The 27,933-nt window shown below is 50.5% G+C and overlaps 13 protein-coding genes across 13 annotated transcripts; 7 read left to right on the top strand and 6 right to left on the bottom strand.

The window, feature by feature from the left end:
- Positions 1 to 970: 970 nt before the first annotated feature.
- N7443_009214 (NUDIX hydrolase) lies at positions 971 to 2,340 on the bottom strand (the record flags this gene model as incomplete). Its single annotated transcript, XM_056889270.1, has 2 exons — positions 971 to 1,820; positions 1,874 to 2,340. The coding sequence occupies 2 exons, from the start codon at positions 2,338 to 2,340 to the stop codon at positions 971 to 973; spliced, it is 1,317 nt and encodes a 438-aa protein (XP_056738572.1).
- A 424-nt stretch (positions 2,341 to 2,764) lies between these two features.
- N7443_009213 (SPX domain protein) lies at positions 2,765 to 5,191 on the top strand (the record flags this gene model as incomplete). The annotated part of the gene is made up of 2 exons (XM_056889269.1): positions 2,765 to 5,026; positions 5,078 to 5,191. The coding sequence occupies 2 exons, from the start codon at positions 2,765 to 2,767 to the stop codon at positions 5,189 to 5,191; spliced, it is 2,376 nt and encodes a 791-aa protein (XP_056738571.1).
- Positions 5,192 to 7,318: 2,127 nt separating this feature from the next.
- N7443_009212 (RTA1 domain-containing protein) lies at positions 7,319 to 8,298 on the top strand (the record flags this gene model as incomplete). The annotated part of the gene is made up of 2 exons (XM_056889268.1): positions 7,319 to 7,340; positions 7,412 to 8,298. 2 exons carry the CDS (start codon positions 7,319 to 7,321, stop codon positions 8,296 to 8,298), a joined length of 909 nt encoding a protein of 302 aa, XP_056738570.1.
- Positions 8,299 to 8,972: 674 nt separating this feature from the next.
- On the bottom strand, positions 8,973 to 9,730 carry N7443_009211 (uncharacterized protein; the record flags this gene model as incomplete). Its single annotated transcript, XM_056889267.1, has 3 exons — positions 8,973 to 9,375; positions 9,427 to 9,557; positions 9,611 to 9,730. 3 exons carry the CDS (start codon positions 9,728 to 9,730, stop codon positions 8,973 to 8,975), a joined length of 654 nt encoding a protein of 217 aa, XP_056738569.1.
- A 782-nt stretch (positions 9,731 to 10,512) lies between these two features.
- N7443_009210 (uncharacterized protein) lies at positions 10,513 to 11,712 on the bottom strand (the record flags this gene model as incomplete). The annotated part of the gene is made up of 1 exon (XM_056889266.1): positions 10,513 to 11,712. One exon carries the CDS (start codon positions 11,710 to 11,712, stop codon positions 10,513 to 10,515), a length of 1,200 nt encoding a protein of 399 aa, XP_056738568.1.
- A 699-nt stretch (positions 11,713 to 12,411) lies between these two features.
- Positions 12,412 to 13,153, top strand: N7443_009209 (DsbA family oxidoreductase; the record flags this gene model as incomplete). The annotated part of the gene is made up of 2 exons (XM_056889265.1): positions 12,412 to 12,456; positions 12,509 to 13,153. The coding sequence occupies 2 exons, from the start codon at positions 12,412 to 12,414 to the stop codon at positions 13,151 to 13,153; spliced, it is 690 nt and encodes a 229-aa protein (XP_056738567.1).
- A 628-nt stretch (positions 13,154 to 13,781) lies between these two features.
- On the bottom strand, positions 13,782 to 16,179 carry N7443_009208 (6-phosphofructo-2-kinase PFK26; the record flags this gene model as incomplete). The annotated part of the gene is made up of 2 exons (XM_056889264.1): positions 13,782 to 15,615; positions 15,887 to 16,179. 2 exons carry the CDS (start codon positions 16,177 to 16,179, stop codon positions 13,782 to 13,784), a joined length of 2,127 nt encoding a protein of 708 aa, XP_056738566.1.
- Positions 16,180 to 17,408: 1,229 nt separating this feature from the next.
- Positions 17,409 to 17,892, bottom strand: N7443_009207 (uncharacterized protein; the record flags this gene model as incomplete). Its single annotated transcript, XM_056889263.1, has 2 exons — positions 17,409 to 17,810; positions 17,884 to 17,892. 2 exons carry the CDS (start codon positions 17,890 to 17,892, stop codon positions 17,409 to 17,411), a joined length of 411 nt encoding a protein of 136 aa, XP_056738565.1.
- A 464-nt stretch (positions 17,893 to 18,356) lies between these two features.
- Positions 18,357 to 20,072, top strand: N7443_009206 (FMN-dependent alpha-hydroxy acid dehydrogenase; the record flags this gene model as incomplete). The annotated part of the gene is made up of 5 exons (XM_056889262.1): positions 18,357 to 18,384; positions 18,444 to 18,502; positions 18,564 to 19,806; positions 19,859 to 19,932; positions 19,986 to 20,072. The coding sequence occupies 5 exons, from the start codon at positions 18,357 to 18,359 to the stop codon at positions 20,070 to 20,072; spliced, it is 1,491 nt and encodes a 496-aa protein (XP_056738564.1).
- Positions 20,073 to 20,835: 763 nt separating this feature from the next.
- Positions 20,836 to 24,905, bottom strand: N7443_009205 (Nuc-1 negative regulatory protein preg; the record flags this gene model as incomplete). Its single annotated transcript, XM_056889261.1, is given in 5 exon segments — positions 20,836 to 22,383; positions 22,396 to 22,509; positions 22,522 to 23,229; positions 23,285 to 24,816; positions 24,866 to 24,905. 5 exon segments carry the CDS (start codon positions 24,903 to 24,905, stop codon positions 20,836 to 20,838), a joined length of 3,942 nt encoding a protein of 1,313 aa, XP_056738563.1.
- A 724-nt stretch (positions 24,906 to 25,629) lies between these two features.
- Positions 25,630 to 26,076, top strand: N7443_009204 (uncharacterized protein; the record flags this gene model as incomplete). Its single annotated transcript, XM_056889260.1, has 1 exon — positions 25,630 to 26,076. The coding sequence occupies one exon, from the start codon at positions 25,630 to 25,632 to the stop codon at positions 26,074 to 26,076; it is 447 nt and encodes a 148-aa protein (XP_056738562.1).
- Positions 26,077 to 26,159: 83 nt separating this feature from the next.
- N7443_009203 (uncharacterized protein) lies at positions 26,160 to 26,576 on the top strand (the record flags this gene model as incomplete). Its single annotated transcript, XM_056889259.1, has 1 exon — positions 26,160 to 26,576. The coding sequence occupies one exon, from the start codon at positions 26,160 to 26,162 to the stop codon at positions 26,574 to 26,576; it is 417 nt and encodes a 138-aa protein (XP_056738561.1).
- A 529-nt stretch (positions 26,577 to 27,105) lies between these two features.
- Positions 27,106 to 27,719, top strand: N7443_009202 (uncharacterized protein; the record flags this gene model as incomplete). Its single annotated transcript, XM_056889258.1, has 2 exons — positions 27,106 to 27,312; positions 27,507 to 27,719. 2 exons carry the CDS (start codon positions 27,106 to 27,108, stop codon positions 27,717 to 27,719), a joined length of 420 nt encoding a protein of 139 aa, XP_056738560.1.
- Positions 27,720 to 27,933: the final 214 nt, after the last annotated feature.

Genomic DNA, 27,933 nt, shown 5'->3' with positions numbered 1-27,933 from the left:
GCAAAAAGAGCACAAGACAAAAACCGCGCGAGGTCTGGAAGGAAAGAAAATGATGGGGAGAAAGAAGGAGCTGAGGTGTAGAAGAATCGATGCGGGTGGAAGTCGTCCGAACCCTGTGAGTGGCCCACATCGCATTCACCAAAGACATACGCACATTCACTTTATGATTCTATCTTCACTGGTCACTGCTTGCATTTCCTGGGTATCATAATCACTCTGTACGCCTATACGCCATAATAAAGACCAGTCTAGAGACCTGCATCCGTCACGCGACCAAGTACCCTTCGCTTTCACGTAACTGACACCGAACGCATCGCCTCACTCATCCCTGGAACTTACGCAGGGTTTTCTAGATCAAAGAATACTGTCAGATGTATCACCCTAGGGTAGAATCACCCCGAGGATCAAAGGCGTACCTCGGTAACTTTGCGAACGGCATTCGCAGAGATGTTCTTCTCACCCGACTTTCGCGATCGAATCGATGCCTCGCGCATTAACCTGGTGCCCGGTTAGCTTATCGTTCTACCTCCGTTCGGCTCGGCTCGAGCGTGCAATGGTTGTGTCTATCAAAGGGTCTCGAGAGGAGGATTGGATCGTACTCTTGCATAAACAGCATGTAATCGAGGAAAATCTGTAATAGCTGCGATCAGCCAAGTGCTTCGGGGCGCGTGCGCCGGTTGAGATGGACTCACCAGGATGTCGGCATTCTTGCTCACACTCCGCTTGGAGTGGGCCTTGACGATGCGCTTGACAGTGCCGCGTGGATAAAGCTTCTGAGTAGCAGCCATGGCGGCAGGTTGTGTATCTGTTTTGGCGTCGAGAGTTGAGAGCGTTGTTTACTTCCGAGCTCCAAAACGGGGTGGGGATAACGATGCTTATGTAACGGCTTTATCTCCGCAAAATCTAAGATTAAAGGCTCATTTATCAAATATGCATGGATATATCTAAGCTATAATACAATTAGGATCTTCTATTGAAGTCGCCGGCGCAAGATGCGCCAGGCTGTGATGGCTGCTGCAGAGCCGATGGCCATGCGCCAAGCAAGGAAGACCCAGATCGCCACCCGCAGGCGCTGATAGTATCCCCGTAACAAGATGCCCACCGCATACGAGGTTCCATCCGATGTCCGATCAGTGGGTCCATAATATGTTCCAACTCCAAGTCCGCCAATGCCAACTTCATTGGGTTCATGGGTGGATTTAATGGTCGTAATGGGTGGCGCGATAGTCTCACTGTCCGAAGCGGTATCACTTGGGCGGGGGCCCGTTTTCACCTGCAGCATGTTACGCTTTCGCAGGTGGTATGTAAAGATTCCACAGATCAAGTTCAGGTCGGGGGCTGTGAATGTGGGGTATTTCCATAATTGCACGGCAGTATGAGGTGGAAGCATGTCCAAGAAATCGGCTAGAATACCAAGTGTCAGTCCCCAGAGGAGTAGTGGTCGATTCCTATCACCGGAATCGGCCTGGTTACTCAAGCACCATGATTTAAATCTTTGAACCAATGATGGCTTGTGCGCTTGGTGATCAGAAATCAACCCTGGGGCTGAGGTACAACACTGCTGACTCTCCGATGGAACCAGTCGCACGGCCGAGAATTGCATCCAGCCCATCAGAGATCGGATCACAAGACGGCTCAAAAATCCTCCTTGACGGGCAAAGCGCTGTGACATATCCACATATTCCACAGTACGGAGGGAGGGGGATAGGAGGGCTCGGAGAGGAATCCAATGCGTCGATGCCACCTCGGTGGGCTGTAGCTTGAGCATCGGGGAGTCGCTTCGGGTAGTAAGGAAGACGAATGGGGAGAGAACCATCAGCCTAGACAGTACGCATTAGCTTGACAGAAAAGACACCGCAACAGTCGCACCTACGGTAATGCGCCCCAACTGGCCGTGACCACGCGCTCGGGGAGATTGCCCACACTGATACAGTCATCTGTAGTCAGATCCAGTCCAATTTCCTCCCAGGCTTCTCTGACCGCCGCAGCTTTATCATCCTCATCCTCGGGATCCCGTTTCCCGCCTGGCAACGCGACATGGCCGGTCCACCGATCACCGACGCGCGATGCGCGCTTGATGAACAAGACCTCCGGTTCGCCATGCTGGACCCAAGACTGTGCAAAGAACTCAATTAAGCGCTCTTCTACTGGTAGAGAGGTGTCCAGTGTCTCGTTGAGGTTCGGCCAATGTTCATAGGTCGGCCGTACACGGAGGATCAGGGCAACGGATGCGCGTTTCTTGCAGGTAGGAGGGTTGGGGACATGAGGGAATGGGCGACGGTGTAGACTCGACAAGACATCATGTAGATGGTGAGACAGTCCCATGGGGGGAGGATCCATCTTTACTGTTTAGGGAAGTACTATACAAGTAACACCCCCCCAATCCCTGGGGGGATCGAGACCGCGAGCACGGACCAGTTTCGGGTAAACGGAGAAAATAATAATCCGATCGAAAGTGGATCTCTACCACTGTCTGTCATTCACCGGGGATGATTGGCTGTTCTCGGACGGTTAATTAACGGCCAAGGACGGGCGCACGTGCTCGACCTCGAAACGAGAGACGACGCCTCTTGCAGTAGCTTACTTTAGTCTGTTTCTTTTTTTTTTTTTCCTGCAGGTGCTACTCACAGGTGCTGGAAGATTTTAATCCTGGACTTGGGGCTTTGACTCTTCCGATTGTCTTCCCCTCACCTGCAGATTTGTAGCTACTTCCCACGCTACACAACCTCATTCCTATCTAGCCCAACCCCACGGCTGAGCTACCATGCGTTTCGGCAAGACGCTCCGGCATGCCGTGTACGCTCCTTGGAAGGGCAAGTACATTGACTACGCCAAGCTCAAAACCCTCTTGCGTGAGGATGATGTCAACGGCGCGGATGCTAGTGACTCCGACGACAGCCAATGGACTGAACAGGACGAGGAGGCCTTCGTCCAGGAACTGCTGAATGTTCAGCTGGACAAGGTCAATTCCTTCCAAGTGCAGACTTCTCAGCAGCTTCGGGAACGTACCTCCGCCTGCGAGGCCAAGCTGCGCCCGCTGGCCCCGACCACTGAGGGGGAAGCTGAAGTCCCGGAGGGCCAGGAGCGCCGCACCATTGCTTCCGAGGTCCTGCAGGACCTCGATGGCATTACTAATGAAGTCAGTGAGCTTGAAAAGTATAGCCGCATCAACTTCACTGGCTTCCTGAAGGCTGCCAAGAAGCATGACCGCAAGCGGGGCGCCCGCTATAAGGTGAAGCCCTTACTGCAGGTCCGCCTGTCCCAATTGCCTTTCAACTCAGAGGACTACTCGCCTCTGGTTCATCGCCTCTCAGTGATGTACGCCTTTGTGCGAGAAGCTCTCAGCCAAAATGTCGTGCAGACCAAGGAATCGGAGCGCCTTCATGGCCGTGACGTGTACTCCTCTTACAAGTTCTGGGTGCACTCGGATAATGTACTTGAGGTCAAGACATTTATTCTCCGTCGTCTCCCTGTCCTCATCTACAACCCCACTACTTCTAAAAACATCGACACCATGACCGATGACCCTACCATCACCTCTCTCTATTTCGATACTCCTCATTTCGACCTCTACGGCCAGAAGGTTGCCCGTGCCGCTGAAGCTGGATCTCTTCGGCTGCGTTGGACTGGTCAGCTGCAAGACAAGCCGCCCATCTTCCTGGAGAAGAAGATCGTCGGCGAGGATGACAGCAGTCGCGAGGTCAAGGTGCAGCTCAAGGAGAAGCACGTCAAGGAGTTCCTGGACGGCGAGTACCATTTGGACAAGAAGGTTCATCGCATGGAAGATATGAACAATGGCGAGTCGACCGAAGCCGAGACCCTTAAGAAGGATGTCGAGGAGCTCCAGGCGTTCATCAAGGAGAATGACCTGCAGCCCATGCTCCGCGCCAACTACACCCGCACCGCTTTCCAGATCCCTGGTGACGATCGCATCCGCATTTCTCTCGATACCAACCTTGCTCTTATTCGTGAGGATGCCCTTGACGGCGAGCGTCCCTGCCGTGACCCCTCCGAGTGGCACCGTACCGACCTTGACAACGCCGGCATGACATACCCCTTCAACGGCATCCGCACCGGAGAGGCCGCTCGCTTCCCCCATGGGCTGCTGGAGATCAAGCTTCGCGGCAAGGCCCACGACGCTGAGTGGATCAACGACCTCATGAGCTCTCACTTGGTCAAGGAGGCCCCGCGCTTCTCCAAGTTCGTTCACGGTGTCGCCCAGTTGTTCGAGGACCATGTCAACAGCTTCCCCTTCTGGCTCGGCGCCCTGGAGAATGACATTCGCCGTGACCCGGAGACTGCTTTCCACGAGGAACAAGAGCGTTTGGCCAAGCGCGCAGAGGAAGATATTGCCGTTGGTAGCTTCCTGGGTGGTACAGGCAGCCCGAACGCAAACCCCTTGATCGGCTCACCCCTCAGCCGATGGAATGTCTTCCACCAAGGAGGAGACTTTGGCCGTGTCAACCTCCGCCGACCTTCTGGAGTCAGCGATGCTCACTCCAACCCTCGTATCCTCTCCTTCGAGCCTCAGCGCCGTGATATGGAATCCCCGACTGAAACCATTCAGGAGACCGAGACCCAGGAGCCCCGCCCTTCCCGCATGTCCTCCATGCTGCAGTCTGTGGGCATCAAGCCCAAGTGGATGGGCGAAGAGACCGTTACCTTGCCCCCTGGTGTTCGCCACCCCGGAGTCTGGATCAAGGATACCGGCCCCGTTCGTGTCGAGAGCAAGGTTTGGCTCGCCAATCAGCGTACTTTCATCAAATGGCTGCACATCAGTATTCTGCTCTCCAGTCTGTCTCTGGGTCTGTACAACGCCGCCGGCAAACACAACCGTGTGGCTCAGGCTCTCGCCGCCGTCTACACATTTTTTGCTCTTTTCTCTGCCGCCTGGGGCTGGTACATGTATGAAAAGCGTGCACGTCTGATCCGCCAGCGCAGCGGCAAGGATCTCGACAACATGGTCGGACCTCTCGTGGTGTGCGTTGGTCTGGCTGTTGCTTTGGTGCTCAACTTTGGCTTCAAGGTTCGTACTTCCTAACCGCTTTCAATGACCTTACCAACTAACATCGAATAGTACACCACTATGCTTGAGAAATCCCGTCATTCTCACCACGGAGCTCCTATCGACTCCAACTCCACTGTGCTGAACGCTGCCTCGTGGGCAGGTGGTGGTCAGCAGGTGATGTAGAACGGATATGTATCACGGGCAGGTTCCCTCACGGAGGTCTTGTCTTGGTGGCCCTTTGTCTGTGGTTACCTTGTACATTCAGCTTTCCGTCACGACTTCATCAAAAGTTGTGGCATCCGTTTCTTCTTGCATTTATGGAGCTATTGTGTATGTATTATGAACATTTCGCATCAATGGCATTTAAGGTGTCACCATTTCATTTCACTTCTATTTCTCTTCCACTGTGAACAAATACCTACAAATCTACTTTGCTTTAGGAGTGCCATTTTGGGAGTTGTGTGCTCTAGCTATATCTATACATGCCATGAAATTTTGCCCACTCAAGGCTATCATTTTCATATACTCTAAATGTAATAACTAAAATGACACACCTCTTTAGCCCTAGCATTTCATACATACGTATCAGTCACATCCTCGTATCCGATAAACCTACCATGCCCCTTTCAGTCACCGACAACGAAAGTCTAGACTAGAACCAAAGACTTCATAATAGAAAATAATGATTCAAAGCACTTTCTCAATCCACTCTTGACAAATGAGAGAATTAAGCGATCCACCGAAAATAGCACCATATCCATAGAATGCTATCGGCTGTCGGCTGTCATGGCCCAATCGGGGGGATTCGATGTTGAACCAAACCTTTAACGAACGCGACCCATTTTGAGCGTTTGGGAGCTTTAGGCTAAATTTCTGGCCTTTGTTGCTATTCGTATGCTTGACTTGGTCATGACTATTTACTTTTTTTAACAAGTTGTTCCCTGAGATTCCAGTTCCTGTTGAATTTGTTTTTCTTTGAAGAGGGCTGTTATTGCTTTGACGCATAGTCGCAAGGGTCAGAAGAGAGATCTATGTGAGGATTATTTCGAGTGGATATGAATGTATTCAAAGAGAGGGGTGAGAGAACGGTGAGGATAGACTGACGATTCTATGAACCTATGGTAATAGCAATGTTGATGCTCACTTCCATGGAGGCAGACATGAGATGTGAGATTACGATGATGAGAAAAACTCTTGGATGAGCCAGACGTTCTGATGATACAGTATAGGCCAAGTAACAGATAAGTGGTGCTGGTATGAGCAACTAATAATGTCACTTGTAAACAAAGCCTGGGATGTATCAGTATATAACGTGAGAAATGGGCCAAGAAAAGACGAGCGTACCATTCCTGTCTTGATAGTTGCCGACTGACCGCTGTTTGCATGGAGTTGTTGGTATCTGTATAGCAGGACCAATACCCTAGATATTGAAACAGCAAACTACCCTTACGTCTCGCTGCATCAAACTTGACATAGATTCCGCCATCAAAAGTTTTTTAGGCATTCAAGCGGAAATTGGTCACGTATTATGCAAAATTACCCAATCTAGGTATGAGCAAAATATAATTTCCACTTCTTTATTAATAATAGAAACGATCTTTCACACGTTTGTTTCTAATCTAAAGCTCTCGACGACTTTGTATTTAAACCTAGCCCCTGGCAGTACCTCTTGGCTTTTTCTGGGTATTTCTGAGGTGCCCAGAACTTGGCAGTCGGCATTTGATTGTACGACTGCTAGAACATCTTGGCGTTCCGTGTCCGAATGCGCGACGAGCTTTCTTGCAGACTCCTGAACAATAGTTTGACCTTGATCCTCGCATTCTGCATGATCTAAGCATGTTGGCCCCACCATTTCTATCGTAGTCTCTTTGGACTCATTGTCTTATAAGCTTGTTGTAGCTATCCGGCAGGATGCATCGCTCGATTCCCAAGCGAGTCTTGGCGCAATGTTGAAGTTGAGTCGATGACTGGCCTCAATTTGGCCTCGCCCGGGCACCTCTGAGTCGAGACTTTGATCTGGACTTCGAGAAATTGCAGGTTTGTATTACACTCGAGTTGTCAGTTGGGACCTTGTGTCCGACCTACGATTGGTGATCGTGGATCGATCGAACCTTCGATCGCACCTCGGTTAGAGCTTCGAACAACGCCACCTACGGTAAAGTCCATCAATTCTCTTGGCTTGTTCCTTAGCGACAGTAGATAAATGATGCCATGCCCAAGAATCGACAGTAGTTAGGGGTAATAACCTATCACTACCCAGTGCGAGTTTTACATTTCGCTGCATCCACGGTTCAGATCGCGTGGTACCAGATGATCACGCCAAATATCGTTGGTACGCCAGCCTGTCCTACTACGAATAGTTTATTGAAACCTAAGCGATATTGATTTTTCTAAACTGAATAGGCCGTTCATTCGGTTATGTTGACCCTACTTTCCCCAATCCCAACGGCAAAAATGACACCAGCATCATAATTTATGGCTACACGCCCTCCATCGGGCTTGCAGCCTTTGCTGCGGCATGGTTCTTCGTTCACCTCATCGGGCATACCACGCAAAATCTTACGACTCACAGCTGGTGGTGGATGACATTCTCCACGGGCTTAATTTTCGAGATCATTGGATACATTGCGCGATCGCTATCAGCCGAAAAGGACCCATACAACCTAATTTACTTTGTCCTTCAATACTTCTTCATCGTCACTGCCCCGGTATTCCTCGCTGCTGGTATATACACGATTCTTTCGGCACTTATCTCCCGACTGGGTAATCAATACTCATTTCTTAAGCCGAAGGTCATCTTGGGATTCTTCATTACTTCAGATGCGGTCTCAACGATCGTCCAGATCGCAGGCGCCTGTCTGGTCGGTGTGAAAGAGTCTCGAAGAGAAGACCCGACAACGGCGAACCACATCCTGCTGGCAGGTCTCGCTTATCAGGTCTTTGCGATGAGCATTTTTGTCGTCTTGATGGCAACATTCCAATTCCGAGCTCGACGTACCATCAAGGAGCACGGCTATCAACTCTTCTGCTTCGCCTTTTCCGTTGCGACAATTATGGTCTATCTGAGAACGGTCTTCCGTCTCGCAGAGACAGCTGAGGGTCTAGGTGGAAAGTTGTCAACCAATGAGGTATATTTTGCGTGCCTCGAGTTCGCGCCTATCGCGCTCGTCGTCCTTCTGCTTGGTATTTTCCATCCAGGTCGTTGTCTCGGCGCGAAGGTGCGCGTTAGTGACGAGAAAGTACACAGGCATCATGATATGAACACTTCTGCTGCTCATCTTCGTGTATAGGTAGATGCTATAAACAAATCAATCAATTACATTCAGTTGTTGTTTACAATAAAGTGCTGGAGTTGCTCACTGTAGAAATCGTAGGAAGTCAATCTAGTCGGTTTTAATGGAATCAAGGGGCAGTAGTTCTCGGCGAAACAAGCCAACCGTAGATGGAATTGGGAGCGTGAGACTGCCAGCCAGAGATTCCGGCAAACACTCATCAACATAATGATGGCTGCTACCGTGAGCGTTATTTCCGCGAATAAAACAATGATCATATTCCTAATCATCAGAGATCAACTCATCGTATGAAAAGTCCGGCAGCTAAACAATCAGCAGCAAGTTCTACTATTTCAGACATCAAAGTCACACCTAAAATCGATATTCCGTTTGAACAGGCATACACATGCCGCATGGTTGGGTGCGAGCAGAGAGAGTTCGCGTGAGAGATATTGAAGGACCAGAGAACGTCAATTTAGGAAGACACAAGAGACCATTCGCAGTTGCTAAGATGATTGACAGGTATTAGAAAGTCAGGAGGAAAGGGTTGAGAGTGGTATAGATTATCGGGAGGAATTAAGAATCGAGAATCAGCTCTTCCCGGCATCATATATTCCATCTCGTATTTGTACATTTGCTTATCGTATAGTGCTGAAGAAAATTGAAATGACTCTACATTTGACTCAAATCCATTAAACAGCAATCAGAGCCAGAGCAGCGGCGGCACCGCCAGCCACCCAGCGAGCGTTACCAGTCATCTTGGGCATAGCAGCGTTTGTAGACTCAGTCTTGCTGGAAGAAGCCGTAGCGGTGCTGCTATCAGAGCCAGTACTGGTGAGAGTGGTAGCGGATCCAGTGGAAGTACCCGTGGAAGTTCCGGTAGCGGTGGCCGTAGTAGCAGAAACAGAAGCACCAGTTGAAGCCGCAGCACCGCCAGACTCGGTAGCAGTGACGTGGACAGGCATGAAGCCACCGTAGGGAATAGACGTGACATCAAAAGCGGTGCTCATTGACGAAGAAGAGCCGTCAGAAACAATGTTAGCCCAGCAGGTGGCACGAGTGGTACCCTGAAATTTGCAATCTTCAGAGACGGTCCTGCATACGTGTCAATGATGATACCGGGTAGGAAGTCGTGGAAATACTCACTCGGAATCGTAGCTATAGCCATATTTCATAGATGAACCTCCTTGCGTGACGATGAACCCCGGGGGAACTCCGCAGTCGCTGGAGTCCTCTCCACTGGGGCAGTTGAGACTATAGGTGGTCATGGCGCCACTCTGAAGAAAATGGATTAGTATTTCTATATCAATGGGAGGAAAGAATTTCGTACTGAGCCGAGAATTTTCCCGTCAAGGGGCTGCGTATCGAAACCAGGCAGGAAAAGAGTGACGGTGCTGTCGGCGGCGGCGATGGCGGCGCCAGCCAGCAGAGTGAGAGATTGGAAACGCATCCGGAGCGATTTCAAGTATTCAATTAATAGGTATCGATTAAACTCGTGTATAGCAAATTGGAGGGAGGAAAAGACCGTGGGTGAATCGACGGAAGAGAAGATCGAATAGAGCGGAAACGCCCCCGAATTAATAGAACAGGGACGCTTTGAATGCAGACCGGACATAAGCCGCCAAGACCCTGAGAGTTTACAGTTCTTGCAGCTAGTTCTTCTGGTTTGGGGCTCTGATTGGCTGATAACAATAGTCAGGTCAAACAGGGAAAGAAGACTAACTCGATCGGGGATCGCGCAGGGGCGGATGTCGGCGGATTGGCTCAGTCTGGGCCCTTACAGATCTGAAAAACTTGAATTTCCGGGGCCGGTCCCTGAAGGGGAAAACCATCCTTCAGTCCCTGCCATCGCCAGTTGAGCCTCTGGGTGTTAGTTCCGCCCAGTTGGGTAGGGTCTTCGCGACCAAGCAAGGACCCAGGCACATATCCCTCTATCTCCCCCAAAGGCTGACTTCTTCGCTGCCAAGTGGTGTCTTCGCGGTCGGGTCGTGAAATGAAACACGTCTAAACTCTCGGAGCGAATCCGACACTGTTGATTGCCGAACCGCCAAAGTCCGATACGAGGGCCAACAAGCTAGAGATAGTAGGGCTGTGGCTAGCGCCCAAAGATCTTATCTCACAGTCCGTCAGCCTCAAGGCATCTAGCGTAAATCCTTCAGACCCTCAAACCTTGAAAGCGCCGAAGATGGCATCTCACAACAATTAAAAAAAATCAATCGAAAGTGACATAAATTAGCGAAGATTTCCCAAAAACTGAATAACCCTCCTATAAGTTGACGGCCGGGGTCCCATCGAAGCCGTCTTCTCAGCAACCATGTGATACGCCTGCAAAGAATTGGACCTGAAAGCATGAGAACCCCCCCATAAGAAAATGCGAAAGACACGATACGTCTCTTCACCCCAACCCGCAATAATCTCGTCCTTGGCCTCATCAAACCTCTTTGCCCATTCCAGCATAGTCAACTCATAATCTTTGGTCTCCCTAGCCACCTCCACAATCTCAAACCCATGATACAAGAACTCCGCCATAACATCTTGCACAGTCATAAAAGTATGCGTTCCACCCCAGACATAATCCCGAGTCCAAGAACTCACTGCGAATTTAGTGACAGCCGCTGAACCATCAAGATACACTCGACCACCAGGCTTCAATACATCCCAGAGACAACGAGAGAATCGACGGTAATCAGGGAGATGTTCAATCGCACCAAGCGTGACGATATGATCATACAGCTCGTCGGGCTTATGTTCAAGGAAATCCTGCAGGAACACTTGACCAGGCAGGTTATTATCGGTAATTAGCCTCTCAATGAAGCGCGCCGAGTCAGCCGTCAGAGTCAAAGTCGTAACATGCACACCTCTCGCACCACAATACTGTGTCACGCCACCCCATCCACCACCAAGATCCAGCACCCTCATACCCGGTTTGAGATTCAGGGCTTTGAATATAGTCGCCATTTTATTCTCAGAAGCCTGCTCGATACTTTCATCCGGGTTCTTGAAGATTCCTTGAGAATAAAACCTGAATCTCTTGTCGATGAATTTGAGATACAGGTAGTCGCCGCGACCATAGTGGTCGTTGACGGCTTTGGAGTTCATGGTTGTCGCGGTGCGGAAATAGTCGTATAAGAATTGGAGTTTCTGTCGGAGAGGTACCTTTTCCGCTAATTTCTGACGTGCACCAAAGAGAGCGCCAAAGTCGCCTTCGACTTGGATATCGCCTGAGACGTAGGCTCGTCCAACGCCCAACTCTGTCATTGGTGTGCGGAGGGCGCTTTCAGAGCGGAATATGATGCGATATTTGGGATCACCGGAGCCGATGGGGACGATGGAGCCATTTGGGAGTTTGATTTCGCCCGGGATATCGAGGTTTGTGAGCAGGGCAGCTAAGCCGGTGCGCGGTAGTTTCCTTTGAGATGTTTCTAACGTCATTTTGGCAAAATAAAAAATATATGCGGATTGAACACTCTTCAGAGCAGGAAACAACGATAATCCTCTGGCTTTTATAACCTGGCAATGCGTGTGTGGGGGAGGGCCTTGGGCTTTCTGTAACCCTCATTTGTTCAGAATGCGCAGGTTTTGTGATCAGACTTGCATTGTGATAAGCGCTAAATCATGCAGCATCTATTCGACACATCTTCACGATCGATGCAGGGAGGCGGTCTATTTGGCCCACCTTTTCCAGGGGTGGGTAGATGATGCGATAGCTGAAGCGGTTCATACATGACAAGGAGGTTCCTTGATCTCTTTCCTCATTTCCTGCAAAGATATGAGAAGAAAGCAATGTACAGAGCAGCGTGGGAAACCCGACCGATACCATGATAGCGTGGGGACATACCGTAAATCACCATCACACCTAGCATAACCAAAGAGCAATCCATGAACAACGAACTTAGAAAGCCCCTCGATCTAAATCTATGATTATACTTAACTGACTAAAATTGTACCGATTATGCTTAATTGATTAAAAATGTACCCACAGACCCAAAATAACCAACCAACCAAGACTCCCCATCAAGTGGCAGTGGATCCAATTGCTGACAAATTAAGCGTCAACTCGCGATTCGGAGTTAAAGTACAAAATGTACACCCTCAGACCTCGGATCTCTCTTCCCCTCACCACCCACCAAAATGACCAACTTCAATATCCAGATCATCTCCGACACCGTGTGCCCGGTAAGCAACTCCGAACCCCCCCAAGCGAGTCCCAAATTTAACCCAAATCCAGTGGTGCTACGTCGGCTACCGCCGTCTCTCGCGCGCAATCGTCGCCCACCGAGCCACCCACCCAACCGACACATTCAACATAACCTGGAAAGCATTCTACCTCAACCCTGCCTCACCGCAATACCCAGGCGTCAACAAGCAAGAAATGTACAGTATGAAATTCGGTGCCGAGCGCTCAGCCGCAATGTTCAAGCGTCTCTCGGCCGTCGGGGAAAGCGACGGGATCAGTTTCAAGTTTGGCGGGAACACGGGGTCAACCCGAGACTCGCATCGGCTGCTTTGGTATGCTGGTGAGCAGGAAGCCGAAGCCAATGGCAAGAAAGGGACTGGAGCGGAGATTGGGGGGATCCAGACGCGGGTTGCGGAGAAGTTGTTCAAAGCGTATTTTGAGGATGAGAAGAATATTACGGATGTGAGGATTTTGGAAGAGGCGGGAGTTGAGGCTGGGTTGGCCAGAGGGAGTGTTAAAGGGTTGCTTGATTCTGAAGATGGAGGGGCGGAAGTTGACGGGGAGGCGAAGATGGCGTCGAGGAGATTGGTCAGTGGGGTGCCTTATTTTGAGGTGCAGGGGAAGTATTGCGTCGAGGGGGCTGATGAGCCGGAGACCTTCTTAGAGATTTTTGAGAAGATCAAGGAGACTGAGTAGGCTCACCGGGGTTGTTTGATCTGATTATTGTCTATACTTGAATTGAATGCAGCAATACTATATCCCGTTTCGATGTCTATTTCTATTCCTACTTGAATGACTGTACTAGTGATATTTTGCATTGCTAAACTCCTCAACATCGGTGGCAAACGTCAGCAAATAAAAGCGAAGCCCCAGGTCACGTCTATCAATGTTCATGTGTATCGGTGTCTGGAAATCGTCTGAGCCATGTAGCGCGGATGGGTCATTACTTCCGAACGCCAACTCCATACGAGACAGTATCATGAGGCGAGAAAAAAAAAGTACAGGAAAGAAGAGGAACTCCCGTCATGCATCGAGTGCAGAATTGCCACGAAAAGTAAGAGAAAGAGAAAAAAAGCAAGAAATACAATCAGAGGATTGGCAAGAGGTTCATCATGATAATACACGGCAAGCGGGTTGGGGTGAAAATTCACAGGGCCCCAGGAAAAACCCGACAGAATGAAGTGGAATGACGAGATTATCATGTGCAGCAATGGATATTCACGAGGAGGAGCCGCATTCATTCTGATATTGCGGGAAAGTCGTCACAGTTCATGGGAAGTCATAAAGCGAGTTTAATCGCTTTGAAATGTGGAGGATGATAACCTCAGTTGCTGGTGTCAGCTGCGCCCACCTGGTGCAGCTCGTACTGGGGAAGATAGTCGAACCAGTCAGTCTCCGGGTTGTAGCGGTAGGCCTTGAAGTCGACACCATAGGGTTTGGGCTCAAGCATGTAAAGCATTCCCATGGGAACGTCGAGCTGGGCGACCTCGTCGCGCTTGAGGCCACGGAAGTAGGAGAGCAGGACTCGGGCGGTAGACCGGTGGCTGACCAGGAGAACATGATCGGTCGTACGCTCGACCTCGACGATGACGGCTCGGAGGCGGTTGATGATGTCGAGATAGCCTTCCCCACCAGGGCCGGGGTACCGGTAGAAAAGCTTGTTCTTCTTGCGGTGGGCGTATTCCTCGGGGTACTGCTTCTGAATCTCCTTATAGGTCATGCCTTCCATCATTCCCGAGTGGAGCTCATCAAGCATGCGCATCTGCTTGATATCATAATCATCCTCGTTGAAGTGCTCGACGGTTTGAATGGATCGTTTCATCATGGAAGACCATACGCAAAAGTTACGCGGCCGGTCACGAGGAATGTACGACGGGTTGGGAGGGGTACTGTCACCAGCTCGAGGCGGGAAATTCCAGAGCAGGTCCTTCTGGCGTTGGTACATCTCCCACTGCTTTCGCTGATGATCGGTGAAGCGAGTGAGAGCCTTAGCATAACGCTTGCCATTCTCACTTAGATCCGAGTCTCCGCCGATACGGCCAGCCTGGTCGTCCAGGCTTTCGCCGTGGCGTGTGATCCAAATCTGGCGAGGCGAAAGATTGAAGTTCAGGAGATAATAAACAACCTGGGAAGAGAGGAAACCATGTGTCTGATGGGAAACCATCTTGCGACCAACATCGATCATTTGGATAAAGGCCATGTTTTGCTTCTCTTCGTATTCACCCAACGGAACGTACGAATTTTCGTAAAGGGCGACACGCTTCTTGAAGTCCGCAAGAGCGGTCTCGGGGTCCTGACCCTTGTAGTCAGGACCGGAAAGCTTCAGGCGCATGTTCGCCTCCAGCAGGTCCTTGTCCACACAGCTACTTTCCAGGAAGAGAATGCCCAGCTCGGTGCCAGCACGCTTGCGGACGTGATCCACGATGGCCTTGCGACGTTCCATGGTGCTGTTGGTAGCATCGAGAATACCAACACTGCCACCGCGCTCCAGGATGTACTCGAGCAACTCGTCGAGGGTGTCTAGCGCAACCTGCTCTCGAAGCTTGACAGCACGCTGGTTTTGAGGATCAAAGAAGTTGGCAGTCTGGTCCATGAGCTCTGGAGAAGCCTCCTTAATAGCATGGTCGTTTTGGGACTGACCCGGATCTGCGTCGATGGATGGCACCACGGTGCTTCCATTTGTCGAGAATTGGTTTTCAGGATCTTGACCATTAATGAGAATCTTAGCGGGAACAACCGGAGGTGGAAGATGAATATCATCAGTCTCCTCTGGCGGTGAGTCTTTCTTGTTCATAGTGTTCCCAACGCTGACGCTCAAGCGGCGCACCGAGTCAACGAGGTCCTTGTGAACATTCTTCGGGCTTTTATCCTGACCAAGATCGAACTTGGCTGGAGAGGGTGACCTGCCCGCTGCCACACGACGACGCTCGCCAACATTGAAGATTTCGGTATCGTGCTGAAGCCAGTTCAAGTAGCGAGCCAGCTTCTTGGTAATGTAACTCTTGCCTCGAGCCGGCAGGCCGACCATAACGATGACCAGCTTTGCGCCGACATCACGCTGGGCAATACGGCCATCTGGGGAGACCTTGGACTTGGTCAGGCCAGGAATATCAAGAGTGGTTGCCCGAATGCGGCTAGGTGTTCCGGATGAACCAGTTCTGCAAAGGACCAACAAGGTTAGACATGAGAAGCTTATTGAAAAAAAGAGGAGCAATCACGGGACGGGCTACGCGGCGCAGCCGCACATGGGGAAGCATGAGGGTCCGGGATGCACCAAAGAGTGACGCCTTTTCCGCCGACGACAGCGCCCACAACAGGCGGGATAGACATGACCCGGAGCACCTCACACGCTCATAGGTTCGGGGAAGAAGAAGATCGTGACAAAGTTCCAGGCACCGGGTAACTGACGACTCAGAGGCAGGGACTTACATCTGTGGAGACGGGGGTGCGGTAGAAATCGGAGTGTCAGTCAGGGCAGTTCCGACTCCGCCCTTGGGCGCCTGCGATGTTTTGTGGACATCGGAATGCAAGTCATTTCCTAGCGCTCGTCCGACCACGGACTTCGGAGGAGGCATTAAAGCTCCATCCTTAGTCGGGCCGGGGCTAGTTTCTTTTGAACTGAAGCCGTTGGGCCGATTCATATTCCTCTGATCGCCCAGAGCTGCAGGATCTGGCGTGTTCGACGTCATCGCCGACCGTGCGATGCTGGAATGCTGCGCCATCCCCAGCAGGGAAGGACTTAGCCGTCTGTGATGGTGGAAGTTGCTTTTAGAGGCCCTTGAGGAATGGGGTTTGAGCTGGCCGTCAAGATTCTCGAGGGTTCAAAAGTGGGAGGGGCCACTTGGGAAAAGTGAGCGGGACGGATGACTCAACTCCGAACAGAACGTCACTGCGAACGCCGTGGCTCAACACTTTTTGCAGCGTAGACGCACCACGCAGGAGTTTTGTCGAATCGGGATGCTCGGGATTGATGCTTCGCGGGGTACCTTTCGTTGTGTGCGCTGATCGGTCGTGATAAAGGGCCTTGGGGGTGGTCAGACAGGCCCAGCGTGTTGAGGCGAATCTTCCCAATCGAGGTACCTGAACGGAACGTGCACCGTGCTGAATTGATAGGTAGCCAGTTACTGAAGTTAATCAAGACGAAAGAAAAGAGAAGATAATGGATCTGTTAGGAACAAGCCTAGTGGATGAAGTCACAGCTGTTCTGTTGATCGACGAGTCCACTTGGTGGATCACAATGGCGTTAACATTTCCATATGATGTCAAGATGAACTATTTTATGCAAGTAGATCTTGGAAAGAAAAAAGCCTATTTGCAGATGGATTGGAGCTCTATATACGGTCCGGGCAGATTGTGCAAGGAAGGCATGGCGAATCTATTGCATACTGTACTGTCTTTATCTCCAGCCTAGAATGCTTGGCTCAACACATATCCCAGGCTGAATCGGCACAGTGGATCAGTCGCAGCTTCATCCCTGTGCGCATATCAAACCCTGTGATGCCCGCTGATACTCCGACTACAGTTTCGCGTAAACGATGGCTCAGCAATAGTTACTATCTGCCAACCCCAGTTATCCACGTCCGTTGGGAGAACCAAAAATCTTGGCCCATCAACCGATTCGAATCCGGACGCGTCCGGTAGAGGCACAGCTGATTCTTGGGACGCCTTGTGCAACATACGCCTCACCGCTCGGGCCAGTCCTCCCTTTCCGCAGGACATACTCGGCATCCTTGGCGGGTCTCGTTCCTCAGCACAGCAGCTCGGATTCCGACCAACAGCAGGCTTCCGCCGGCTCACGGTGATCCTCCGCTGCCGCCTGCCGCCAGGGAGATAATCAATACAGTTTTGTGATGCAGAATCCTTGGCACTTGGCGGTAACGCAGGGGGTTGCACACATTGCCCGGGAGAAATGACTGCAGGTTCGAGGAGTGGGCGGTCGCATCCCCGCTCATCATGAACCCAGGTTCAGAGTCAGACCGATCAAGCACGCGTACGCCGCGATACTCAGCGCAGTCAGAACTACCACTGCATTTCCACTCGTGCGGAACTTATGCCGGTGAATACCATCCTCTCCTAGCTCCGAAAAGAACTGTCGGTTTCCTTGTGAGCGGCGGAATAGGCCGATTATGAGGACACCGGTACCGTAGATGGCGAACAGGGCTCCGATACTGTAGAACTCGGCGGTGAAGATCTTAAGTACGACGAGGGCGAAGGAGAACTGGGAGAGGGCGGTGCGGACGTACGCGCCTTCAAAGGTTCGCTGGGCAGCGCGGACTTCAACGATTTCTTCTGTAGTCAGTACTGCCGAGCGGGCGCGGTGCATCCGCAGATGATAACGATCAGCCGCCCGTCGCTGGATCAGTTAGTAAGGACTGGACAAGTCGCAGGAGCAAGACTGCTCAGGCACAAGCAGATGATGGGCATACCTCAAACATGGTAACTACCGGGATTTTGCTCAAGTCAAAGTTGCAGATAGAGTTGCATTTGATGTCAGTTCAGCTCGGAGCGCGTGACCGGCTCTCACGTGGCCGCAATGTACGCTTGGCCTGTTTTCGGCTTTTTGTATTTATCATTTCCATGTCGGAGACAGTCGCCGTGGATATCAATTTCCGATTGTCTTAATCCATTTGTAGAGCATGGGCATTTATCAGGAACTTGAGTCGTGTAAAAACACCGATCAATTTCCCCACCAATGACGTGAGCGTGTTTCTAATACTCCAGACGGTCGGCTATCGAATTTGCCCAACATAGCATTCAGTCGCCGTCTTCCCCACACTCCACGACGGCGCCTTCTCCGAACAGTGCGCTTTTGTCCCCGACTTCTTCAATTCCCCCTTTCTCTTCTGCGATTGATTCCTATACGCTCTCCTTTCCTGAGTGCTGTTCAGTGCTGTTCATAATGGCCAAGGTATTCGATGCGGCAGAAGGTAGGTTCTCGGCAGGCCCCGCTGCGTTCGCAATCGGCTCAAGTCTGACTCCAACACAGTCGCAAAGCACAACACCCGCGAGAGCTGCTGGGTTATCCTATACGGAAAAGTCTACGATGTGAGGTCTACCATCTTCCATATATTTCAAGCAAAATAGGAATTGACGGCGACGAATTTAGGTGACCGATTTCCTATCCGAGCACCCTGGTGGTGCGAAGATCATCCTAAAGCTGTCGGGCAAGGATGCCACTGAAGAATACGACCCTATCCATCCTCCCGGTACCCTCGAGGAGGAGCTCAAGCCCGAATGCTGTCTGGGTACTGTAGACGCAAGCACATTACCAAAGGAAGAGGCCCCCGCCGAGTCCCAAGAACCCGCGCAGGGCCCGCCTCCCGTGGAGACACTTCTCAACTTGGACGAAATCGAGGAGGTGGCGACCAAGCAAATCAGCCAGAAAGCATGGGCCTACTATTATTCAGCAGCCGACGATATGGTCTCCAAGCGTTTCAACAACGAGGTGTACAAATCTATTCTTCTACGGCCGAGAGTATTTGTCGATTGCACGAAATGCGACTTGGACACATCTGCTCTGGGACATAAGTTGGGTATGCCCATTTATGTCTCCCCGGCTGCCATGGCCCGTCTCGGACATCCGTCTGGTGAGGCTGGTATTGCGGAGGCGTGCCGTAGCTTTGGTGCAATGCAGATTATCTCGAATAATGCTTCTATGACCCCGGAACAGATTGTCAAGGATGCATCCCCAGATCAGGTCTTTGGATGGCAGCTCTATGTTCAGATTGATAGGAAGAAGAGCGAGACGATGCTTGCACGTATCAACAAGCTGAAGAGTATCAAGTTTATTGTTCTCACTCTTGACGCTCCTGTTCCGGGCAAGCGTGAAGATGACGAGCGCAATAGTGTAGCTGGAGCTGCGACATCTGTGCCTAGTGGTGTCAAGGCTGCCGAGCGCACCTCAGATGATACACCCGATGTTTCTGGGGGATCGGGTGGTGTTGGCCAACAACTCTTTGCCGGCACGGATCCCTCCTTGACATGGCAGGAAACTCTGCCTTGGCTGGCCAAGCAGACAGATCTCCCGATTGTCCTGAAGGGCCTGCAAACTCACGAAGACGCATATCTCGCCTCCCTCCATACACCACAAGTCAAGGGCATCATCCTGTCCAACCACGGCGGTCGCGCCACAGATACCGCACCACCAGCCGTGCACACCCTGCTAGAGATCCGCAAATTCTGCCCCGAGGTCTTCGACAAGCTCGAAGTCTATGTGGATGGCGGTATCAGACGCGGCACAGATGTCGTCAAGGCTCTCTGTCTAGGCGCCAAGGGCGTGGGCATTGGCCGAGGTGCTCTCTGGGGTCTTGCAGCCGGTGGTGTAGATGGTGTCCGCCGGACATTGCAGAGTATGTTCCATTTTGAAACCCTTATATGGACCACGCTAAATTTTGAAAACAGTTCTCGCCGACGAAAGCAAGACTGCCATGCGTCTACTAGGCGTAGAGACGGTTGATCAGCTGGGCCCGCAACATGTAAGCTCACTGCATCCTGCATTCCTCGATTTGTTCAATCCTAACTTCTGCAGATCAACACCCGCATGACCGAGCAACAAATCTACGACGGACCTTCAGGTCTGGAGTCATTACGAAGTGTGTTCCGAGCGAAGCTTTAGATGCATTGCGCATTCTGGATATAGCAATATTCGAAATTGGCTTCCATGTTTTACACAGAGACACTAGCTCAAGCCCCACCGCCAAGATGGTGGTGAAACCTTCTAGGCCGGATTCGGCTAGATTGCCGATCGTCTTTGGTTTGAACGGTCTTGGCGTATGGTACGGAACATCGGATATAATACAGGCCCGCAAGTCACCCGTTTATTCGAAAAAGAAAAATTCTAGAAACTTCCATACAAACCAAGGGCTGTTGCTGATAGGATCTTGCAATCTGACAGTTAATGAGTTCATTAGATACGAGCTACTTTCTGAATACTACTATACGTAATGTATCCAGAAGCTATGTGTTTTAGTGAACATGATGGAATCTTAAATGCTGGATGTTATATCTGTACATTACTGTAAGAGTAATAGAGCTATTCACAGTTGCGATGACAGAATTTTTTTATTTCCATTCTTTTCACTACCATGAAAATAAGCTCTCTTCCAAAATAATTGAAGAGGGTAGAGTCCTACTTTCTGCGGAAGAGGCGTGAGAAGATTGTGCGCCTATGATTTCCGCCAGGTTTGGAATCCGCCTTAACGGTTCCGAAAAGGCTAGGATTTGGTTTTCTTTTGTTTCAGTCGGCGCTTTGATGGATTGAGAAGATGTAGAGTCACACTTCTCATGCCATTCATTAAGAGTAGACTTGGAAGGCATAGTATGCGGGGTTGGTCAGGGCCTAAGTTTCGGTCGCGAAGTCGAACGCATTCGGCCATCAACTACGAAGCGGCTTTGTCTTGACCCGATGGCCTTAGGGTATGGGCTAGATTGGTCATACTCGCTAGCGTGTCAGGATGTTCGGCGCCGAGCTTCTTCGAGAATCTAAAGATTAAGACGCGACCCGACGAACAGCCGATTGCCAGATTTAACGCTATGGCCGATGATGAGAAAACGGTCGGCCGATACTCTGAGGGCAACCATAGAAGATTTTCTCCTCTATAGGTTATCCAGGCAAGGTTATCACTAAAGCCATACCCTGTTTGATGTGGCAGGAGAGCCGAACGGTCAAGGGAAGTCTTGATAGAGACACCATTTTCGAGATTGAATGTTCCAACACTAGTATGTAGATGATTCAGATTGACTTTGTCAAATCGAAGACCCTCAGGAGAACCAACAGGAAGGGTTGACATGCACTGACCGGTGACCAGGTCCCATATCCTGACGGTCTGATCATCTGACCCTGATGCGAGTCGGCTTCCATCCGGCGACCAGGCAATTGATATGACCCAGTCGCTATGCCCCTCGAGGGTGAATATGCATTGGCCAGTGACCGGGTCCCAGATCCTGACGGTCTGATCATCTGACCCTGATGTGAGTCGGCTTCCATCCGGCGACCAGGTAATTGACGTGACGTCGTCGCTATGCCCCTCGATAGTTGGTATGCACTGGCCAGTGACCGGGTCCCAGATCCTAACGGTCTGATCATTTGACCCTGATGCAAGTCGGCTTCCATCCGGCGACCAGGCAATTGACCTAACTAAGCCGGTATGCCCCTTAAGGGTTGATATACACTGGCCAGTGACCGGGTCCCAGATCCTAACGGTCTGATCATCTAACCCTGATGCGAGTTGGCTACTATCCGGCGACCAGGTAATTAACCTAACTAAGCCATTGTGCCCCTCGAGGGTTGATATACACTGGCTAGTGGCCGGGTCCCAGATCCTGACGGTCTTATCATCTGACCCTAATGCGAGTTGGCTTCCATCCGGCGACCAGGTAATTGACCTAACCAAGCCAGTATGCCCCTCGAGGGTTGATATGCACTGGCCAGTGACCGGGTCCCAGATCCTAACTATCTGACTATCTGATCCCGATGCGACTTGGCTGCCATCTGGCGACCAGGCAATTGACGTGACGTCGTCGCTATGCCCCTCGATGGTTGGCATACACTGGCCAGTGACCAGGTCCCAGATCCTGACGGTCTGATCATTTGACCCTGATGCGAGTCGGCTTCCATCCGGCGACCAGGCAATTGACCTAACCAAGCCGTTATGCCCCTCGAGGGTTGATATGCACTGGCCAGTGACCGAGTTCCAGATTCTGATGGTCTGATCATCTGACCCCGATACGACTCGGCTGCCATCCGGTGACCAAGTAATTGACCTTACTAAGTCGATATGCCCCTCGAGGGTTAACATGCACTCGCTAGTGACCAGGTCCCAGATCCTGACGGTCTGATCATCTGACCCTGATACAAGTTGGCTTCCATCCGGCGACCAGGCAATTGACGTGACCCAGTCGCTATGCCCCTCGAGGGTGAATATGCACTAGCCAGTGACTGGGTCCCAGATCCTAACAGTCTGATCATCTGACCCTGATGCGAGTCGGCTTCCATCCGGCGACCAGGCAATTGACGTGACCCAGTCGCTATGCCCCTCGAGGGTGAATATGCACTAGTCAGTGACTGGGTCCCAGATCCTAACGGTCTGATCATCTGACCCTGATGCGAGTTGGCTGCCATCCGGCGACCAGGTAATTAACGTGACGTCGTCGCTATGCCCCTCGAGGGTGAATATGCACTGGTCAGTGACTGGGTCCCAGATCCTAACGGTCTGATCATTTGACCCTGATGCGAGTCGGCTTCCATCCGGCGACCAGGTAATTGACCTTACCAAGCCGTTATGCCCCTCAATAGTAGATATACACTGACCAGTGACCGGGTCCCAGATTCTGACGGTCTGGTCATATGACCCTGATATGAGTCGACTTCCATCCGGCGACCAGGCAATTGACGTGACGTCGTCGCTATGCCCCTTGAGGGTTGACATACACTCGCCAGTGACCGGGTCCCAGATCCTAACAGTCTGATCATATGACCCTGATGCGAGTCGGCTTCCATCCGGCGACCAGGTAATTGACTCCACCCTGCCGCTATGCCCCTCAAGGGTTTGAAGACATGGACTCCAATCATCTGCTATCACTGATTCATTGACAAGCCAGCCTGGTCTCTCCGTTTGGTAGCAGATTTTAGTTATGCTCTGGGTTGGGCTAAATATTAGCGATGAGCTATATACTTGAAGGGGGCTATTCTCCGTCGCCAGCCTATGGTATCGGATAAATCGAGATGCATCACCCACTCGCTTCAAAAGTGCCACTGAAATACCCTTTTTGACCTAAAGCGCCTACTTATTAGCAAAAGAAAATTTCGATGTAATCATGACCGCTAACCCAGAGTAAGCTATCAAGCTTGACTATCGCCGCTATGCCTTCAGAATTGCTTCTGAGAAGACTAAGGGATTCGATCCAATGGAGATATTTCCGACGGAGAAAATCATCCACGGCGCCACCTTCGTGAAGGTCCTGATTGATATTTGGGCTAGAATCACAATCCTGTAGATGGTCGACCCAATAGATACATGAGTACCGTGCTTTTGCCAACGGATCCGGATTAGGTTGTCTGACTTGTTCAATCGGAAATCCAGGATGTTTAATATTGTAGATATCGCGTCGGAGTATCTCGGAAATGGCCTGTAGAGACCGCGAAAAGACTTCGTGATGTTTGGCTTGGATGCCCTGGGGGAAAACGGAAAACTTTTCATTTGATGCTTCTCTAAGCAGGAAGTCTGTTGCAGATTGGTGAACTAGAAAAACTGTACGGCCACAGAGTCTCAGAAAGGAACCACAGTCCCTAATTAAATCTGCTAAATTTTGGTCATTTTTAGAGAAATACTCGGGTAGTTCGACCAAGGCCGGTAGTTCTTCAAGCGTAATAGGGCGGTACACGATAGCGACGACGGCCAAGATACGTAGGCGAATCTCTGCATCCTCTGCGTCCTCCGAGTCTTGAATATGCTCTATCATCCGCCTATACAGTGGATCTAGCCCTACTGGAAAAGCAGTCAGTAGTTTATAGGCGTTCCGCGCTCTGCCTTTCTTGAGCTCCTCACAGACTAAGGCCACCCAAAGGAAAGTACCATATGCGTTTGACAATAAGTGGGAGCGAACCGCCTCAAGAAGTCCCTCATCAAAATTCTTTAGCTTTGCCAATATCTGAACCTTATGGTGAATGTAGATAGTCACGGCTTCGGAGATAAAGGTTTCGTTCAACTCCAAACAAAGCTTTACTTTTTGATCCGTATTATCAAGAGACTCTTCGATGTCCGTCCAGTTACGACTGGAGACAATCCACTTGACATTCGGATTCGCCGATGAATTTTTGGACACAAGATCGAGAAGTAGGGGTCGGTCGTGGGTGCATTCGTCGAGTCCATTAATAATTAGATAAGTGCTCTGTAAGAGCTGATCTTTTAGGATATCGGCGAAGATCCTTGATAATGCGTGCCACGCATTAACATCCTCGAAGAGCTGTTTTCCAGCGTTATCGTACTCTTTTTGTATATGTGGGATCAAAGCTGGCTGCTTGGTGAGAAGTAGATAGAGTAGTCCGCGTAAAACCGCCGTGGCGTTATTAAGGTGAGAATTAGTGGCCTCGCAGAAGAAGAACGATACCGTGGTCGTATCCTTATCAGTTAACGCAGTCAGCTCATTGATGATTCCGCATAGTAACATCGTCTTGCCCTTCCCAGGATCGCCATTGATCCAGAGTAGCCGGCTCTCTGGGTCATTTTGCCACTGTTTGAAATCGGCATGACCGAGGATCCAGCGATAGGAGTCCTTCAAAAGTCCACCCTTATTGCTCTCGACGCGAGATTTATCGGATCGGGGATCCGTTATTCGCAAATTCTTTACGCAATCTTGGTCTAGGAGTTTGTTAGCAGTCACGGTCAGTTTTCTTGCCCAAGAACTTACCAGGATACTGGTGGTAGTGGGTCCCACCATAGTATTTCATGTTGTTACTATTATCTAAGTATCCTACGAACATTTTTCCACCCGATTCTGCGCTCACTCCAGAGATATTCTGGGTAAAGAGGGCTCTCGACGTCGTTCCTCTAGTCATGGCTCTCGTATCACGATCGCTAGGCATAAGAAATTCGAAATGACTGAGACGGGCAAATCGTACCCTTCAAAGAAGAAAAATATGGAGACTCGACTGTCTTACTGAGGTGGCTGATGACCAAGAAATTATAAATACGGTCACCAGGGACATTGATCCTCTCGTACAGATTCAGGTGTTTCCGCGCGCTTTGTTCGCTTGGGGGCCAGTCGTGCAAACTGCACGTTGTAAACGTGTCGTCTTCCAATTAGGGAGGGGCGGTCCACTGGTTCAGTCCTTTGCGCTGACAGGCGGGGCCAAGCCCAAAATTAGAACTTCGCCTAGCTCTATCCGGTAAGCTTGTTGTCCGATACCGTTCATGAAGGTGAATGATTGGCTGATAAAGCCTCATGCCCTCGCAGTAGGAGCATCGGCGGCAAATAAAATGTAAGCCTCACGATTTTCCAGTGCCGGTTCATATCCTACCCTACGCTTTCATCCAATATCCATAATTATGTTCGGCTGACAACATACCCATCATGTTGAAACAACCATTCGAAAGAAGAGCACGACTCTGTCAAAGTATCTAAACCCACTATTTCCTTCAAGCGAGGTCCATTCTACTCGTTCTTTCGCGACGATGGATCCGTTCAGCTTGACTGTTGGCGCTTTAGGTATCACTGAAGCAGCGCTACAGAGTATTCAATCATTGATCCACGAGATCGAGGCTATCAAAGGTGCACCAGATATGATAGCTGGTCTCAAGGACGAGCTGACGGGTGTGGAGGCCATCCTTCTGGCCTTGAATAATGCGCAGAAGAACTCCCAGCTTGAACACCTCACACCCGATGTGAGGAAGGCGCTGTCGTTGGCCATCATGCATTGCCAAAAAGCCTGCAGTGATTTTCGCATAAAGATAGTACAGTGGACGAAGCGCTCGGGTGAAAAGATGCACGTGTGGGATCGTGTCCGTGTCGGCTTGTTCGCTGAACGAACTGTTACGACTTTATGTGAGCAGCTCAACCGCTACAAGTCTACCATGGACACAGCAGTCAGCACCGCAATCTTATATGTATTCCATTTCTGATACAGGTTTGGCTTGGTCATCAGACATAGGCTCACTGGCTCCACAGGCTTTCGATCGCAGGCTTATCCCCTATCGTTGACACGATGCAAAAAGATCTTCGTATAAAGGAAACTGAGATTGCTCAGGAGATCATTGAGATTGACAAACAGAAGGCCGTAGCGGCGTTGGCCTTGCATAAGATGACAGAAGTGCAGCTCTTGGATGATCGTCCAGGTGGCGCCGAAGTCGTTGAGCAACTCCAAGATCAACGTGCTGCAATAGATGATTCTCGAAAGCTCTTAGAAAGCCTGCTTGCGGAGGCTCACCAAGTGCGTACAGGGCAAAAAATTACCAATGTCGACATGAGTGACGGCGGAAGGCTTCTTATCGGCCTCATCAATTGCGACAATGACAACGGAGAGGTTCACCAGGAAATTCACAATGTCAAAGCCACAAACCACGGCAAGGGGGTTGTGGGAATGGCCAAAAGCTTTGATGTTAATGCGTTCTTCAACAACTAGCTGTAGCGTATAGTAAATTATCAACCTGGTTTGACCGGATAGAGTTTTCGGTCTTTGTTCAGTGGCAGGCCACTTGGTGACGCACAATCTAGCTCCTGGGGGGCAACAACTGGTGGGAGCGCCTAGGGGAACCATGGTCTAGAATGATTGACTTATGCAAACAATCCAAATCACCCGAACCCGTTTCCTGGGAGCTTAAATCCACCCACCTCCATCTATTGTGAATATACTTTCTTACAGTATACTGTACAACCACGCAACTCACTACTAGGAACGCTTGTTTGACCCAGCCGCGCATTCATGCTCTTAGTGATTTCTCTGCTCGTCTTGTCAGCTGCAGCCCCCTTTTTATCGCTTCTTGGTTTTATTATATTGCCAGCTGACACTCGATAGCGCTGACACTACCACTGAGGCTACTATCCCTGCTGTTGTCAAGCACGATGTCAGTGATGACCGAACCACCGCGATCTCTACCCCTAGACAATTATCAATCTTTGATCTTGAGATTATATCAGAAGCATGCGTCAGAATGAATCTGGCACCGTCCACCGTGACTGCATTCGTGACAGATATTATGCGAGAGTCTCAAACTGTTACCGAAACTTCCATTATTGGAGTGCAGACTGTCTATGTCACCCAATTTCTCACGACATATTTGACCAGCACTGCCACCCAGGCTGCCACCACGTTGAGTTCTGATGTGGTTGTCTACGAGACCTCTAGCACAGTGATCCATGTTAGTTCTCCAGTCTAGTTCTCCAGTCACCCTTGACACAGAAACCATACTCTCCGATGCCATCACCGTTACTGTCCCCGATTCTGAGACCGCCACATTGACCGACGTGGCTACACGTGACGTGACAGCGGAAGTGATATCCCTGGCTACTGTCGATGTCACTGCTTGGGTAACAGCATCTGTGACCCAATTAGTGGCCTGAGGTGGACGACACCTCCACTAGCGAGATCACCGTCGTTCAGACCATCACAGGCTCCGAAGCTACGACAATCAACGAGACAATCACCCAGTCGGCGGATATCACTACAACAGAAACAGGGTATACCCTTGTAGGTGCCTATGCGTTTGGTGAGTGGGACAATGCAGGCGGCTGTCAACCTCTTCACCAGATTTGCCACGATGATTAATTTTCAGATCGAGCTGATTCAATCTAATTGTCGAGCCTGGAATAGCTCAAACACAGACACAACTGTTGAGGACAACAGTGTAAGACAGAAGAGTCAGATCGAAGTCGTTTTACATTCGTTGGAAGCATCGGGGGCAATTTCGTTTGTGATTGTTAAATTTAAATTTAGCTATTGGATTTGATCACCGCTTACCCGGGACTAGAATGCCATCGCG

The sequence above is a fragment of the Penicillium atrosanguineum genome, assembly GCF_028827265.1.
Source record: "Penicillium atrosanguineum strain IBT 20685 chromosome Unknown utg000007l_segment0_segment0, whole genome shotgun sequence".
NCBI lineage: Eukaryota > Fungi > Ascomycota > Eurotiomycetes > Eurotiales > Aspergillaceae > Penicillium > Penicillium atrosanguineum.
This window is presented reverse-complemented; position numbering and strand designations above follow the sequence as displayed.